This window comes from Triticum dicoccoides, chromosome 1B (assembly GCF_002162155.2).
Source record: "Triticum dicoccoides isolate Atlit2015 ecotype Zavitan chromosome 1B, WEW_v2.0, whole genome shotgun sequence".
Taxonomy (NCBI): Eukaryota; Viridiplantae; Streptophyta; class Magnoliopsida; order Poales; family Poaceae; genus Triticum; species Triticum dicoccoides.
Genome location: NC_041381.1, coordinates 653,461,993 through 653,480,287, shown reverse-complemented (window position 1 = coordinate 653,480,287; position 18,295 = coordinate 653,461,993). Strand labels below are relative to the sequence as shown.

The 18,295-nt window shown below is 45.2% G+C and overlaps 1 protein-coding gene across 2 annotated transcripts; it reads left to right on the top strand.

Annotated features, from left to right (window-relative positions):
* Nucleotides 1-632: 632 nt before the first annotated feature.
* Nucleotides 633-4,390, top strand: LOC119349412 (beta-1,2-xylosyltransferase XYXT1-like). Of its 2 annotated transcripts, XM_037617442.1 has the most exons (4): nt 633-1,277; nt 2,315-2,398; nt 2,578-2,727; nt 2,799-4,384. In XM_037617442.1, the coding sequence occupies exons 1-4, from the start codon at nt 1,112-1,114 to the stop codon at nt 3,995-3,997; spliced, it is 1,599 nt and encodes a 532-aa protein (XP_037473339.1). In that variant the 5' UTR covers nt 633-1,111; the 3' UTR covers nt 3,998-4,384. The 2 variants fall into 2 exon arrangements, with proteins under 2 accessions (XP_037473339.1, XP_037473340.1); XM_037617443.1 differs by lacking the exon at nt 2,315-2,398 and having other exon boundaries at nt 2,799-4,390.
* Nucleotides 4,391-18,295: the final 13,905 nt, after the last annotated feature.

The following is an 18,295-nucleotide window of genomic DNA, read 5'->3' as shown; positions in this document are numbered from 1 at the left end:
GGATTAGAGTGGGTTAGTTCCGTCTAACCCAACTATCCTGATGGAGAGGTGCTTATTTGGGTTAGAGTGGGTTAGAAAGTAACTCTAACTCTAACTATGTTAGAATATCCAAACAGGGCCAAAGTAATGCAAACCGACCCGACGTCCGAGGTGTCGTCCCAGATCCTTCCACACCAGTCCGCACCCACCTCTGCATAGGGTCGGCACGGCACAGCTGGTTGGCTTCTGCATCTGGTATCGGATCGGATCGGCGCACGTTGCTAGCGATGGCCTCGGGGTTCTCATGCCCTATTAATGGCGTGTTTGGCGGGTTGACCACCTCGGGTCGGGTCCCATCACTTGTCTAATTGCAATTAACCGCGCCAGCTGATCGTCAAACAGAGAGCCGTTTGCCATACTATTCGTGTACTACCAGTATTCTAATCCAGGTCGCTGACTTGCAGGAGTAAGGACGAAGCTACTAGGTGCGCCCATGCGGGCTCACCGCCCAACCCTTCCTAGTTTAAACCTCTTACTACTACAAGTCTGCAACCACGCACATGGAGATCACTAGGACGCTGCATAGGCGCCCGCAAACAAACAGCCTGCTGCGTGTATATAAACACATACTCCACATATGCGCCACAGGCAGAGGTTACCCAACACACAAATTTAGAATCTAGTTTGAGCAGAGGGAGAGAAGAAGAGTTTACCCAGCACACAGATTTAGAATGTAGTTAGAGCAGAGGGAGAGAAGAAGAGGCTACCCAGCACACAGATTTAGAATATAGTTAGAGCAGAGGGAGAGAAGAAGAGGCTACTCAGGACACAAATTTAGAATGTAGTTAGAGCAGAAGGAGAGAATAAGAGTTTACCCAGGGCACAGATTTAGAATGTAGTTAGAGCAGAGGGAGAGAAAAAGAGGTTACACAGCGCACAGATTTAGAATGTAGTTAGAGCAGAAGGAGAGAAGAAGAGACTACTAAACACAAATTTAGAATGTAGTTACACCAAAGGGAGAGAAGAAGAGGCTACTCAACACGTAGATTTAGAATGTAGTTGGACCAGAGGGAGAGAAGAGATCAAGAGACGGAAGGAGAAGCGACCGTAAGCCGGTCAGGGCGGCGACCGGATGGCTGCCAACTCGTTCTCTGCACCGGCGCAGGCGGTGAAGGGCGTGGCGAAAACGTTGGCTCACCGCCGCCAGGCCGTGGTTGGGTTCCTGTTTGCTCTCATCGTCATCCTCGTGCTCCACACCACCGTGGTGTTTGGCCCGTCCCGGTCCACGAATGACATTGGTTAGTACTCCATCCGTTCACAAATATAAAATGTTTTGGATATTTTACTATAGACTATATAGGACTAAAATGAGTGAACAGAAACACTAAAATGCGTGTATACACATCCAAATCAGAAAATAGTTAGAACATCTTAGAATAGTGAACGAAGGGGTACTTAGTAGTGGTTATCTTCTTCTGTTGTCAGTTATCTAAGATCTTTTGTAGTGGGATAGGGTAGGTATATGATGCAACCTCTTCTGTTTGAGGTTCGATCTCGAAAGTGTTGTTCTAATCCCGAACTCATGTGAGCTCGGATGAACAGTAAAAAAATCAAATGAAAAAAAATCTGATTTTGTTGTGTGAAACATTGACAAAAGTTTTAATATAGCTTGCAAAATTTCATCCTGCAATGACGTGGCAAAAAAATCAATGCTCAAAAATTGTTTTTGAACATATCATTTTGGAGCTTCAATTATTTTTGCCATATTTTCCACAAATATCATCTGGTGACAAAATTTTGCAAGCTATCAAAACATTTTTCAATGTTTCCACAAAAAAAATCAGAACTTTTTGATTTCTTTTCCTTTTTATTTGATTTTATTGTTCACTCAATCTCACATGAGCTTGAGATCCGAATAGCCGCCTCGGGTCCTAACTCCACTTTCCTCTCATGTTTATTTCCTTTAGTACTGGCATGTTTTGGTTTCTCCCCACTAATATATTTCTCTTTCTGTCCATTATTTTGACACTAGTTGTTTATGTGCTGCGGGCCCATGTTTGCGTGGTGTGTAGTTCTCCGATGTTTCCTATAGAATCCGCCCTCGATTCATACTTACCTAGTATTCCCTCTAAGTGATCTTATATTTCTTTACGAAGGGAGTACTAACTGAAATTTAGCGCTGGGCAGTACTGCCAAACAAGCTACAAGATTCGCTCACGGAGTTTTTCTAGTCTCAAAACGGGATCACATATATTTTCTAAAATTTGTGAGTCGTTTATTTATATACATGATTTACTTTAGAATAATATATGCTTGCTTCTTCGTATTTGTGTAGTCGTTCTGCAGTCCACATCGGGCGAGCAAAATGCCAGGATCTCTTCTCCTCCAGCGTTCTTGGCACCTAATAATTCTATTCAAGGTATATCAATTACTACTGCGTGTCGGGTCATATTGTTATATAGCATATATAGGTATCAGGGTAGTAGATATGTGTATGAAACTATGAATGCGATTATACCAAATTCATAGTAGTAGATACATATACCAAATCCTAGGTATTTTGTTTGTTGATTGGCATACTAACATTGACAACTGCAGTACATGACATAGATAACTGGGAGAAGGACGACGCAGCCAATAATGATGGGGAAAGAAGGGACCAGTTAGGCCAAACAGTAAAAAATGATACTAATGACAAGATGCAGGAAGAGCTCATTCGTCAAGAACTCGATGGAGACGTCATACATGGTAGGTTGCGCTTAGCTTGCTTCCATTCGAATGCCATTTCATTCATCTCTGAATCGGCCGCGTGCATGCAGGTGCTCCGGGGAAGCCCATTTGCGACCTCTCTGACCCTAGGTACGACATCTGCGACATCATCGGAGACGCCCGTGCCATCGGCGCCAACCGTACCGTCCTCTATGTCCCGCCAGCCGACGAGCGCGGCACCGACGGCCCGGAGTGGGCCATCAAGGACCAGTCCCGCAAGAACCTCGGGGACATCGTCGAGGTGAATGTCAAGACCCTGAGTGCCGCGCAGTCCCTGGTGGCGCCGGAGTGCACCTCACGGCACGCTGTCCCTGCCGTCGTTTTCGCCATGAATGGGATCATAGGCAACCCATGGCACGACTTGAGCGATGTCCTGATCCCGCTCTTTATCACCACCCGCGCCTACGACGGCGAGGTCCAGTTCCTTGTCACCGAGCTCCAGCCGTGGTTCGTGGACAAGTATCGTCTCATCCTCACCAACCTGTCACGCTACGATATTGTCGACTTCAACAAGGACGCCGGCGTCCGTTGCTACCCGCACATCATAGTCGGCCTCCGCAGCCATGGTGACCTCGACATCGACCCAACCCGCACGCCGCACAACTACACATTGCTAGATTTTCGCCTCTACATCCGGGAGGTCTTCTCGCTTCCGCCGGAGAGCCGAGGAATCCCGTACAAGGAGGCCAGTAAGAAGAACGCAGCCAACGACAATGGCACTGTCACGGAGAAACCAAAGCCGCGGCTCTTGCTCATCAATCGCGGCGAGAGCAGGAAGTTCGTCAACCTTCCGGAGGTCTCTGCGGCAGTGCAGGCAGCCGGGTTCGAGCTGCTGGTCATGGAGCCGAGCCGTGACATGAGGCTCGAGGAGTTCGCCCGGGCGGTGGACTCGTGCGACGTGCTGATGGGTGTGCACGGGGCCGCGCTCACAAACTTCTTCTTCCTGCGCACCAACGCGGTGCTGCTGCAGGTGGTGGGGTTGGGCCTGGAGCGCGAGGCCTTGCATTACTACGGCAATCAGGCCAAGGCGGTGATGGTGCAACACATCCAGTACTTCATCAGCGCCGAGGAGAGCACACTCTATGAAAAGTACGGCAAGGACCACCCGGCGGTAAGTGACCCGGACTCGGTACACAAGCAGGGTTGGCAGGGTGCAAAGCGCTACTTCTGGGCGGAGCAGGACATCAGACTGAATGTCACCAGATTTGCTCCCACGCTGCATCAGCTGCTTCGCACACTCCGGGAATAGGGGAACTTGATACGTGATACTAGTACCTCTGTTCCTAAATGTAATGCAAGATATCTTGGCAGTTTGAATTTAAGCTGCCAAAACGTTTTAGGGTGTAGGTTACAAGAAGCACACCATGGGAGCAGAGAGCTTGCTTCTTTCTTGTTGTTTCAGTCGTCAGATCAATAGACAAGAATTAAGCACAAGCGAGGTCACAACTAATGCACGGCGTCCAAATCGATCAACCGGAAAACAAGACTTGAGCACGTGCATGACATCGGCATGACCTCCTTAACTACTCTTATATTTTTTTCCTTTTTTGAGAATGACAAATGAGTCAAATTTGAGCTGCAAGTGCATGAAATGTTTTGCAAAATTTGGTGAATTATTTTTATTTGTGGTCTTTATTCTATGTTTAGGCCTTATCTAAGAAAAGGAAATGAAGTTCAAACATCTACATGTCAGTTACTTCATCTGTTGAGCTTCAATTTTTTTTGTACACTCAAGATGCACCATTACATGACGAATGCAAAATTTTGATTTGTTTGGGGTATGTTTGCTATATTTAAGTCATTAATTGCATTTCTAAGCATTTAGTGCATATAATTCAAATTTGAACTACAAATGCACGATTTGTGTCGTTGTTGCAAAATTAGGTTACAAAAACCTATTTGTGTTCTTTAGTCAATGTTTAGGTCTTATCCAGGAAAAGGAAAGGATTTCCAAACATCTGGGTGCTAATTAAGACTCGATCCTGAACATGTAGGTTCTTTTTTTATAATGAAAAATGTGAAGGAAGTCTGAAAAAACATGAAACTTGGCATGGTGCCCTCATATGACATCAATATATTGAGGTGAAAAATTGAGAAGGTTTCAAAAAAATTGTCACCTACACTAATTAGAAACCGGACCATCTCCAATAAAGAATCTAAGTATCGGGAGGGAACAAGTCAAGTTTGAAAAGAAAGTAGCTGTTACTTTATCGGTTGAGTTTGAGTTTGAAATTGTTTTTACACTCAAGATACACCATTCAATTACACATTATGTTAAAGTCCTTCTTAGGGTTGCGTGGGGTCAAGGTACTGCTGGCGCCATGGTTTGCACTCAAGAACTGCCGTGGTTTAGAGCATCTCCAGCCGCGCCCCCAACAGGCCCCCCCAGGCCACTTTTTCGGCGCCGGCGCCAAAAAAACAGCCCAGTCGCGCCCCCAGGACGACGAAAAACGCCGGTTCGGCCCTTTTTTCAAGCCGGCGGCCGCAGGCCGAACCCGGCGCGCTGGGGGGCGCTTGGGGGCTCCGGCGCAAGGGAAAAGCGCGGCTGGCCCACGCCGTCAGGTGAAAAGTCAAGATTTTCTTCCCCGGCCGCCTCCCACCCCCCGCGCTCTCGGCCGCAAGTAGGTATATCCCGGCGCCGCCCCGCCGCCCTTCACCGGTAGATAACCATTCCCCGCCGGAAAAAAAGCATAGGTTCGCCGCGACAGCCCCTCCGGCACCAGCTGGGCGTTTCCGGCCGCCCTTTCCGGCCGCGGAGGCGCGGTTTAGCGACGGGTGCACGCCCACCATGCGCAAGGTGTTCGGCGATTTGCCTGCCTCGGCGATGGACTCGGATGACGAGGAAGTGCTCGCCGCACTGCTGGAGGAGGAAGCCGAGGCCGACATCCAGGAAGAAGAGCATCTCATGGTGCTCGCCACCCTCGCTTAGCTGCTGGCGAGCAATGAAAAGCCGCGGCGAGGTGGCTCGGCGCCGGGGCGGGTGAAAGCAAAGAACCGGCATCGTCTCGAAGGCTACTGCATGCTCTACTCCGACTACTTCGCCGATGCTCCACTTCACGGCGACAGAACATTTCGGCGCCGTTATCGGATGAACAGAAAGCTTTTCCTCAGGATTGTGAATTCCATCCTGGAGTTTGACAACTACTTCAAATGCAAGATGGATTGCACCGGCAAACTTGGATTCACCTCCATCCAGAAATGCACAACAGCGATGAGGATGCTTGCGGAGCTCCCGGTGACTCACATGACGACTATGGGCGCATGGACGAGTCCACCAGCATAGAGTGTTTCTACAAGTTCTGTCGGGCAGTGGTGGCAGTGTTTGGACCGCAATACTTGAGAACACCCAATGCGGAAGACACTGCTCGGATCCTAGCACAGAATGCAGCAAGAGAATTTCCTGGGATGCTTGGAAGCATCGACTGCATGCATTGGAAATGGAAGAATTGCTCATTTGCTTGGCAGGGGATGTACAAAGGCGCCAAAGGCGGTTGCAGTGTGGTACTTGAGGCGGTGGGCACACAGGACCTCTGGATTTGGCATTCCTTCTTTGGTATGCCAGGAACTCACAATGACATCAACGTGTTGCAGTGCTCTCCTGTCTTTGCCAAGCTTGTTGAAGGTCATTCTCCTCCGGTGAACTTCGAGATCAATGGGCGGCAGTACAACAAGGGGTACTATCTAGCTGATGGCATATATCCGAGATGGTCGACATTTGTCAAGACCATCAAAAACCCTGTGCCTGGAGGCAAGAACGCCTGGTTTGTGAAGATTCAGGAGGCTTGCAGGAAGGATGTCGAGCGGGCATTTGGTGTGCTCCAATCTCGATTTGCTGTTGTCCGGTACCCGTTTCAGACCTGGTCGAAAGATCAAATGTAGGAGATCATGACCTGCTGTGTCATCTTGCACAACATGATCATTGAGAGCAAGCAGGAAGAGCCAGTGTTTGACACTGAACCATACCACCGGCAGGGTTCTCTTGCCCAAGTTGATCACCAGCTACCGGCAACCTGGACTGCCTATCTCAGTATGCGTCAGGAGATCCGAGACCCACAGGTGCATCATCAACTGCAGCAAGATCTGATAGAGCACCTATGGAGGCTCAAGGGCGACACCGGGCGCGACATGTGATGAAATATGAGTTTTTATTTGTTGAATCATATAATTTGTATTGAACTATTTGTTGTTGTACTATTTTGTTGAAGTATTTGAAATTTCTGTGATGAAATATGTGATAAAAAAATATTTATGTTGATAATTGAACGCCGAGCCACGGCGAACCACGCCGAATATGGGCCTATTCTCGACCATATGGGCCTTTTTTGCCGAAATGGGGCTTCAATAGTGGGCCAAAATCGGCGACTGGGGGCGAGCTGGGGGCGACGACTGGGTGCAAAACCGCCCCCAGCGCCTAAAGAATCGCCGGCTCGCCCCCAGGGGGCGATTTTTATGCGCCCTGGGGGGCCGAACGACTGGAGATGCTCTTATACACTCAAGAACCAATTATAAAGACTTATGTTAAAGTCCTTTCTTTTATGTGGCAACAATAATATAATCAAAATTTCCACATGAATTACACAAAACTTGCACTCTTCTGTGCTATGAAATAATAAGTGTAAACTAGTGCAACTTCAAGAATAGTTATGACTAGAAAAATTAGTTATATTATAAGTTCCAAATAAAAGATGGTGTCACAAGATTGCAACATCAAATCAACTAGACAATAACAAATAAGAGAGCTAGGAACATTTGCACAAGCAAATAAAAAAAGTCAAGCTAGATATTTTTATGAGTAAACAAAGACATATACAAAAACAAAAATATGTGTTATTCAAACAAAACAAAAACAAAAACATGTGTTATTCTAAAGTAGAATTGATTAAGGCCATTGATATTACCCTAAAAACAAAGAAACAAAAACAAAAAAGCATTTTCTTTCCAAGAAGTAATGAATTATGGGAGTGAAAGAAAACAAGAAATTAAATAGACTTAACATTATACAACTATGCTTAATATGAACAAATCATAAATACTTAGAATTAAACTTTGTGTTATATGCAAGAATTATATCATATTGAGAACTTGCACATGAATTACACAAACTTGCACTCTTTTGTATCGTGCAATAACAAATATAAACAAGTGCACTTTAGTAACAATTATGACCTAAGTTGATTAATTACAAATTTGGATTTCACTTTAAGTTTCTAACCTAGTGTCATAGGATTGAGCATCAAACCATTGACCTACTTGTGCATATATAGGGTCAAGGAGAAGCATAGGCAACCACTTTTTAGGTTGGTTGCGTGCCCTTCCCTAGTTGTTTCTTTGTTTTCTGTTTTCCTTATTAGTATTGTGTACCTATTTTGTACTAACATTATTTCCTTTAATAAAATTTCTTCTAGGAGCATCTCCTACAGTTTCCGTCAAAAAATCAAATATCGCTATAAAATCATTACCCATCTCACCATGAGGCTGGCTCCTGCCTGAGCTGCTGTCTAGAGAAAAGTCAAGCGAGAGGGCACGTCCTGCACACATGGGCATGTGCACCCACTTTTCAAAAAATGCATCTTAAATACGTTTTAAAATGTCAAAATATTCAAAAGAAAACTTCACATATACATGTTTGCAAACGTGTGTGCGCGGTACAAAGTTTTATAAAAAAAACATCTTTTTGTTTTGTCTCCGAAGAAAAGACAAATTTTACTGTTTCTAAAAAGTGTTTCACGACACAATTTTTTGTCTCTTCTGTACGGGACACAAAAAAAGTTACTTTTCCGTGAAATTATGCACTCACATAGAACATGAAGATGTACCAGTGCAACCTTTTTCAGTTTTTTTATCATTTAAAAATGTGTTTTTCAAAATGGATTCATATGTACCACTTCCCAAAGTCAAGCTCACGTTTTCTTTTCATCTGCCCAAGTCCAATGAGGTTTTTTTTTGGAACGTAGATGCTAGAAGCGTCCGACTTTAAATTAATAAAGCCACCAAGGCACCAGGTTTCGACGATTACAACTTAACAAACTTAAAATAGTATGTTCGGTCCACGACCGGAATAACACGCATCATAGGCTTTTCATCTGCTCAAGTCCAATGAGGTTCGGATTGCATTATTAGGCCTCCATCAAGCTCGGCTTTGCACCGATCTCCGTGAGCTGTTGGAACTTCATCTTGAAGGGCCTTGTCTCAATCTCCAAAAAAGAGCAAGTTAATTAAAAGCACCCGCTGTCCTTTGGAACATTTTGAAAAACAGAAATGCATGCAGCTATTTTTGGAAAGGACCTTGTTCAAATCAAATTCTCAAGCGGGTCTCGGCAAATCAAATTCTCAAGGGAGTACATGTTTCCGTGACAAGGACCAACGAGAAAGATTCATAGATTACAACAATTAAAATTCGGAAATGTTAACGCCCACACGTGTGGGCGTTCACCATCTCGACCACACGCATCCATCACCGTCCACTACTTGATGCACAAATCTTGGCACAATATGGTCGATTTTCTGTGCCACGTAGGACAAAGCAAGTGTGTGGTATGTAACACAGATCGCCCGCATGTTGGTTGCCCTCCCGCGGTCAGCGGTTGCCACTCGGGGGCGTGCTGTGGAACTGCTATGCGCCCGCACGCCACACGCCGACCGTGGTTGACGTCAAACACGTCGCCCACTTCGCCCACCTCCCCCTCACGGTTCCATTCACTCATCCCCGCAGTTACTCGCACAAGCACACTCGCATTTCATACCATTGGGAGAGAAGACGAGGGGAGAAGGCGATGGCAGAGGCGGAAGAGTCGACGGTGTTCGCGGCCGTCGGTGGTGCTCGTCGGACCGGAGCGGCTTCGCCGGAGCGCCTACAGATTGAAGGTAATGCTCGCTCCCACTCTCACAATCCTTGCCTGCTTTTTCCCGTCCCCTCCCTGTCCGATGCTTCGCTCGAGATTCGTAGTGATTCAGGCGATTCGGCGATGCGTCGGTGTTCGCGCCGACGGCGGTGTCATGTGCTTGCCGTTTTCGGTGGCACTGGGCAGTTTCGTCGTCGCCGCGGCGGAGGTCTCGCCGGTGTGGCTCTGCCTGTCCGGAGACACACACTGGTTGTGCCTTGGGATTGGGCCGTTGTTTTCCGGTCTCATAGTTGCGCATTGCTTCGAATTGGTGTTTGCGATCAGTTCGGGGAGAATTTTCGGGATGAATTTCAAGTCACTATAGTTGCCATTGAACCCTAGATCTAGTTAGTTGTTTTTCAAACTGCAGTATGAAGGCAAACGTGGTAGTTTGAGTAAATGTCACGAGTGTATGGCAAGTAATTTCCTGAATGGCTGTGATAGTTGCCACAAACATGCTTTTCCATGTGGCAACTGATTTCTTGAATGACAATGGTAGTTGCCACAAACATGCTTTTCTATGTGGCAATTAATTTTTTGAATGACTATGGTAGTTGACACAAACATGCTTTTCTGCGTGGCAACTAATTTTCCTGAATGATTGTGATAGTTGCCACACTGTAGGAATGGTAAAGTTTAGTAATTCGGTAGTCACTGCAGTTTCAGCAACAAATTGCACTAGATGACATCTAATCTGCACATCAACTGTATCTGTTGCCACATGGATAGTATGTTTTTGTGGCAAATAGACTGTGAACACACTGTGGCTATTGCCATGTTGTAGACAGGATAATGTGGCAAATTGGCTGCATAACATGGCAACTAATTTGCACATCAATTCTGTCATATGCCATATACATGCTTTCCATGTGGCAAGTATTTTTCTGAACACAGCATGTCGGTTGCCATGTTACAGTCAGTATAATGTGGCAAATTCATTGTACGATAGACTCAATTTTCCGTGTTTTGCCATGATGACTTGTGATATCTGAACACACTGTGGCAATTTCAGGTTGTTCATTAGATGTTTTTCATCGCTTTTTTGTATTCTATGTTGCATTTTAACATGGCAATTTCAACCTAGCACATTTTTTGCCATTGAACACATGTCAAGTCATTGTTCCATGATGGACAGGGTGTGAGCTGCCACATCTTAGGTTTGTGCAGTGGAGGATTTTTGTGACTTTCTTTCGTACTATCTTGTGCTAACATGGCAACTTCAACATTTTGTTTTTAAGTGCATTTGCGATCTGTACACTTTTTTTCAAATGTAACCAATGTTCTTAATTGCCACATTTATGTTTTCGACAATCATAGGGGGGGGGGTGCGTGTGTGTTCATGTGATTTTTTGCATTCACTAGTTTTTCACTCGAGCCCATGCGGCAATGACATTCTGTTAGGTGGCAACTGCCTACTTCTTACATTTTCATTTCCACCATCATAATTTGGTCTGTTCTTACCTCAGCAGAATGGCTCGCGGTGATCATCAAAATGATGATGATGATTTCATGGATCCACCACAGTAACTGGACGGAGAAAAGAGGGCGACGAGGTAACTGTCCACATAGCATATGTTATTGGTTGCCACCTTGAGCTTTGCAGTCGTCTGTCATCAACTAAAATTTCATGACAGTGCAAAACATGCCAACAACTGATCCCTTTTTGTCTATTTTTTGCAGAAGAAGAAACGTATTCGCAATAGAGCCTCCCAAGAACGACTGACTACATTAACTGACAGATTTACCGACGATCAGAAGGGAGCTGCTGCTGAGATGGGTATGCGGGCTCTGATGAATGTCCGGTGCACGAATTTTGTCAACCCTGTATGCGACTGGCTTGGTGAGATTTACGACCCCGCCTCCAGGGAATTTGTGATTCCGGGACATGGAAGACTACCGTTGAACGAGGAATCCGTGTTCTGCACTTTGGGTGTGCCTCGTGGACAGATCAAAGTCCCGTACGAGGTCAATAACGAGATCGAGGAACCGCTGTTCCCCCGTTTGTTTCATGGGCTGGAATCCATGCCGAACACGTCTGTACTGGCAGATTCGCTGCAGGCATGACAACCCATGGAGATGTTTTTAAGATGAAGCTACTCATGTATCTCATCTCAGTTGTTTTCACGCCGACCACTTCTCTTCGGCCAAGCAACAAATGCTTCCCCATCCTGGTGAATGATCCATCCTTACTACTTTATTTTCCTTCAATATTTTTGGATCCGATGTCATGTATAAAGCTAGTCACTACCAGTGCTTTTTGATGTTTTTTCCATTCGATTTCTGATGCGGCAACTCGTTGTCCTGAAAATCTTGTGCGGTGCAGGCAAAACTGAAAGATGTGAAGAACATGGATTGGTGTAAGTTCGTAGCCGACTTCTTGCACGATGCATTCTGAAGCAAGATGTACCAAAAGGGTTGTCGACTGCATTTAATGGTATTTTTTTACCAGTCTTATCTGTGAACACTCTTTTTAACACCCTTTCATTCATGCATGGCAACCTGATCATAACAAGATGGCAACTGCCATAATGACAATATGGCAACTGGCATAATGACAATATGGCAACTACCATCATATTATGATGACAACTTCCATCATGACAATATGGCAACTGCCACCATGACAATATGGCAACTGCCATCATGACAACATGGCAACTGCCATTACACTATGATGGCAATTAGCACATATAGATGGCAACTTCTTCTTTTTCTATTTTTCATGCACTTCAACTTGATTATCATGGGAACATAGATTATCCTGTTTTTTCCAAAAAGTACCATGATGGCAACTGATATTTTTTTCTTTTTAAAATTGTTGTACATCAGCTCATGTACGTCGACTGTCTTGATCTGTCCATCGTGGATTTCACTGGGATAGGAGGCCCGCCGCCTACGCACAAGTTTGATGTTTCTGCGTGGACTATCAATGCTGTCAAGGCTGTGCTTGCTGCAGACAGGGTAACTGATACCAAATATGGAAAACTGCAGGTTAGTTTTGGTTTCTTTCTCTACACGGCATGCTTACAGATTTGACATGCGGCAACCGTCTGTGGTTCACAAGAGATGACTACCTTTGTTAGCCATGACTATCTTTGCATGGTATCCATGTCTCACTCCACATGGCAACTCTATCGTTCGTGCTGAAACTTACATTCACGTCTTCTTTTTTGTTCCATTTTTGCAACACATGAACTGCTAGTCAGTGTTCATCATTCTCTCTCTTACATCCTAGCTATTTTTTTTGTTTTTTCCAGCTGATGGCCAAGCATGCTATAGACTACAACGTGTTTGGGGGGCCTCAAAACTTTGGAAAGTGGATGGACGTGCACTCAGCTCCGTCTTGCCCTACCGAGGTAATCAAAAGATCTACATCTATTGTTTCCTTGGATTATTTTTGACGTCACGCAAGTGACTGTAATATGGGTGGTTATTTCTCCGTCTTTGTTTCGTGCACAGGTGAGGGCACCTGTTGATCATCTAATTGGGCAGTTTGCATCCGGAATGACTGGCTTGCTCGGGAAGTTGGTTGAGGGGTGGACGTCTCTTAGTGGCTCTAACAGTGATGCGGTTGCAAGGCAGTTCACTTTATTTGTCCTAGAACGAACACATCGACCAACTGGTTGCCGTGGCCGGTATGACTACAACAGTTCCCAAGAGCTTGCTGACACACAAGATGAACTAGATGGAGACGCTGGTCTCAGCAAGGATGACGACGATGACATGGAGAACGCGGAAGAGGACACCGATGATGATGAACATGCTGAAGTTCGTGTAGGTGCTAACAAGGGGAAGGATGCACCAGATGTCCCCCCACCGAAGAAAGTCAAAGAACATACGGCTGCGAGAGACGAGGGGGTGTTGCCATCAAAGAGGGGGAGGGCTCCAGAGGATGTTGGGCAGGGTTCTGCTGGCAAGAGGTCTAGGACCGATCCCGTAGCTGCCAGGAGGAGGTTCGACTTTAATTTTAGTTTTTTGCTCTGTCTATATTTTTTGGAACAGAATGATCCCTTTTTGCACTTGATTTTACTTAAGCACGGCAATGAGTTTGCTGTCTGACAATTGCCACCTTTTTTCCCTCCACATTACACGTGCAGTGAGGCTACAGCTGGTGGACGAGCAGTTACAAAGAAACAGGCACCAACGCCAACCCGTGCTTCTGCTCGGTTTAACAAAGGTGCCCCCATTGCTGGTGACACCCCTTCCACCAGGTCATCTCCTCATACGATGACGTCCAACACCGGGGATCCTGTCGTGTTGCCAGACCTGAGAAAGCCAGTCAAGAAGTAGGTTTTCCATGCGCTTTCATTGACATAGTGCTATATTTTTTGTTTTTTCAATGCATCCGTTCAGCTTGTCACATGGGCTTCTGTCATCATCCCCATATGGCAACTGCTGTTTTTCAAAATGATTTTCCTTCCCTTTTATGAGTGCATGGCAACTCCTACTTGTTTTTACATGGCAACTGCTATCTAGGCCAAATGGCAACTCTTACTGTACCCTACATGGCAACTGCCATCTTTTTCCATTGGCTTGTGTGCTCATCCCATACCTAGTTTTGAAATTGCATTACTGGCAGATCAGACATTTTTAGCATTCTTCAAGTTGGCCAACATGGCAACTATTGATGGATTTGCATGGCAACTGCTAACTATGCCACATGGCAACTCATATTCCCCTCACATGGCAACTACCAGCTTTTCCACATGAACAAAGAATATTTGGCATGGTTATGGAGAAACCAGAAGACCAGAGTACAACTGATGCAGGTGCCAAGCCGGGCACGAGTGATGAAGGTGAATATACGGAGCAGCCTGCGCCTTTACCCGCAGTAGAAATCCTCAGCTTAAATCTGCGCACTTCCAAACTCCCAATCAACATCGGTGTCCCCTACAGCCCCAACAAGAGGACTGTCAACAAATCTACGCCCGTCACCACTAACAGCACGCCCCGCCCTATTGGCAAGCCTGATGATTCTACAACGGCTGATTCGGATATGTTTGTTGATCTTTCACCATTGGATTCTGCCCCGCAAGTTGTTCGCAGTCCGACCAGTAGGCATGAGAGGCACCCAATGGCCTTCACCCCACCGAGCTTCAGCCTTGGCGTCAGTCAAGATCAACCAGTGGCTCAAGATCCTATGCCAGTTGCCTTTGCTTTTTCGGGGGGCATGCCCGCAATGATGGCGCAGCCAATGGTTGAGGGCAGGAAGGCTGTCAAGTTCGCAGAGCCGATCGTCCAAGGTACATTTTCTTCTGCGTTTATCTTTTTTTATACACCTGTGCGGTATGACTTTTATCCCAATCAATTTTTTTCTTCTGTTTTTTGGTTTCTCATATGTGATGGCAACTGACATGTGATGACATGGCAATCAAATTTACTACACCATCTCACCTACATTTTTGTTGCCATGCTGTAGTTTCCATTAGGGCAAGCACATTTTTCACTGGTGTTGATAAAACATGGCAAGTGTACTTGTTCTCACATGGCAACTATAACGCTCTATACATTTTGTATTTGGATTTGCTGTAGCATGTCACCTGCGTTTTTTGTTTCCATGCTGCATTTCTCATCCGGCAACCACATGGCAACTGGAGTTGGAACAACATGGCAACTGCAGTTGGCTTCACATGGCAATTACAGTGCAAAAAACACAAGGCAACCGGATTTTCCTTCACATGGCAACTGGAGTTCGCACAACATGGCAACTGTAGTTGCTTTCACATGGCAATTACAATGCAATACACCTGGCAACTGGATTTTCCTCCACATGGCACCTCCCCAATTTTTTTATCTACATTACATATCATGCACCTTTTCTATTTGCTATACTTTTGTTTTGTTTTTCAGGTATCCTAAACCACATTTTGATCCTTGTAGGCACCCCTGAGGAGATTTCTCCATCTCTTGATGAAGCTTACCGTAGGATTGAGGAGGCAGCATTGCAGAGGAGGTCCTCACGAGGTCATGGGCAATCAAGTTCTAATGTGCCTGAAGATACGGTATCTCAGGATACCATTAGGAGTGCCACCCCTGGTTCTGTGAGGCAGCAGAGGGTAGTTCACCCACCCCCCACAGAAGACTATGAGCCTGAAGTCAGGGCCACAAAGGAACAGACCCAGCTGTACGATATCGTCAAGAGATTTGGTAATGCGAGGGCCAGCAGCAAGCACATGAAGGAGCTGAAAGCGTAAATGACCTCACCACATAATCTCTCATTTTGCTTTGCTCTTTTTTACCATTCATATTCTTCATACTTTCTAGATATGATCCGCTTACATTTTAGTTCTTTCTCTTTTTACTTAGTAGACATGATTCTTTCATGCTATATCATTTTCATACAACTCATGTTTGGACAGAACCAAGGTCATTCAATGCGAATCGACGTACGTCGACCTGGGTGATCTTGCCGAGTCCGTGAGGCCAAACAGTAAAATGTCGACGAATGTAGTTGCGTGCGGGATTGACTACATCAACAAGCATATGGATATGTCTCCCGACAAAACAATCATGCTTTACAGTGTGACCTGCAAAATATGGGATGGTGACTCCCACCACAAAATCCCAAGAAAGAATTTTGCTCAACATGGTGAATTCAAGCTCACAGTGAAGAAATATGTGAGTACTCCTTCCTTGTTTGCACTTATTTTTTACATGGTATGGTTTTTTTGCCATTATCTGCACTCTGTTTATGTGGCAAATGTATCATGTGGCATCAGCTGCCGTGCAAACTGACTTTCTGATTTTTGCATCCCGTGCAAACCATGTGGCAACTTCAAAGTAAAATACACGGCAAATTTTGTTCATACATGGACGGCAACTTTCTTTCAACTACCCCACCATAACTAAACATTCTACGTGATTCTACTTTTTTTTACCCTCTGTTGTTGTTCATGTGAACTCTGCTTCTCATTTTCCTTCACTTTTACATGCAGGTCATGTTCCCCATGTTCCAGGAGCTTGCACCACATGACCCACACGACAAGTGTGGTCACCACTATGCGATCTGTCTTGACCTGAAGAACCAACGCTTTGAGGTGCTTGATTCAATGCGTTCGGCAGCTGATGCAGACCTTACTTCACATGCTGAATTCTTCATCAACAACGTCAAAGAGACATGGAACTGTCACTACGAAAACTCAAAGGTCCAGATCAGACATTTCCTGATTGAGTACGTGGCGACCACGAATCAAGGGAACACGTAATTTCCTACTCCCTCCTTCATGTTGTTACATCTGAATTGAAGTTTATCATTGCTATGTCTGTCCTTTTTGCGAGATCACCTGACTCTTTTTCTTGTGCAGGACGGACTGTGGCTTTCACACATTGGAATACTTTGAAAAGTGGGAAGGTAGACTTGTCCCCGCTGTCACAGCTGCAATGGTCGTTGAGCTCCGGAAAATTTACACATGGAACTGGTTGACGAATGAAGATTTCAACAAGCGGTCCGAAGCACGTGACTTCGTGGAGGAAGCTGTCAAGAAAGTCATCAAGAAATACAAGTGATCACGTGGCGTTACACACCGGACGCATACCTTACATTCTGTTGCTGAGGAATGTAAGGTACTATATTTTGTTTCTTTGTCAAAACTATGTTAGTGTGCTATGTTACGACTGCAACCCCGCGTATCCTAGTATGTAGTGGTGGTGTGTGAGCGACATTTAAATATTTTCAATAATATATGTGTGGATGTGAACCTATTTAGGCGTGACAGCAGATACGTTTTACGTTTATCATTATTATTATGGTTTCATCATTTGTAGCAACAGTCTGCTGCTACTAATGCGTCTACGATATTTTAAAACATGGCAAAATATAGTTCATCAAATATGGTTAGTGAAAGTCATCGTTGTTTTTCATTTGGCGATGCAGAGTCATTACAAATAACATGGCATATTGCAGTACAACTAACATTGCAGATTCATTACAAACAATACGACAGATTCAGCATAAGCAACATGGCAGATTCAGCATAAGCAACATGGAAGATCCAGCATAAGCAACATGGCAGATCCAGTACAATTAACATGGCAGATCCAGTATAAAATATCATGGCATATTTAATATAAAATGGCATGGCAGATTAACTACACATAACATGGCAGATTAAGTACCCATAACATGGCAACTGCATTTATCCATTTCAATGTATTTTTCTTCAACTTCTGATGCCCCTCAAGAGTCATTCTCCCAACTTAACAAAAAATTAACAACATCTAGGTTACAAAATAAAATGTCCACAATGACCATGTCACAGCACCCCAATGTTGCTTACAGATTGCCTGTCCCTTTCTTTGTTTTCTTGTGTTTTGCTTGAATCTCCAATTCCGATTTGTACCTTATCTATTTTGGACGCCCTTTGTGATGGAACGGGGCGGGTTCCTGACCTGAATTTGTGTGCTTGCTGTTCCAGATCCTATCTCCGAGTTTTCTGTGCGGGGGAACAGGTGTAAGGCTTCCTCATCAAGCTCTCTTTTCAAGGCCTTCATGTGTTTTTCTGCTACTCTCGCTGTCTCATCACTCTTGCACGCTTCATCAATTAGCTCAGCATAGTTCTTTGTCAGCACAACGTGCCTCACAACTTCCATGGTTGACTCCGGTCTCTCGTCATGCACAGCGAGAACTGCGTTTGTTGTTTACGGCGCCAACGAGTCGTCAGCGTCCC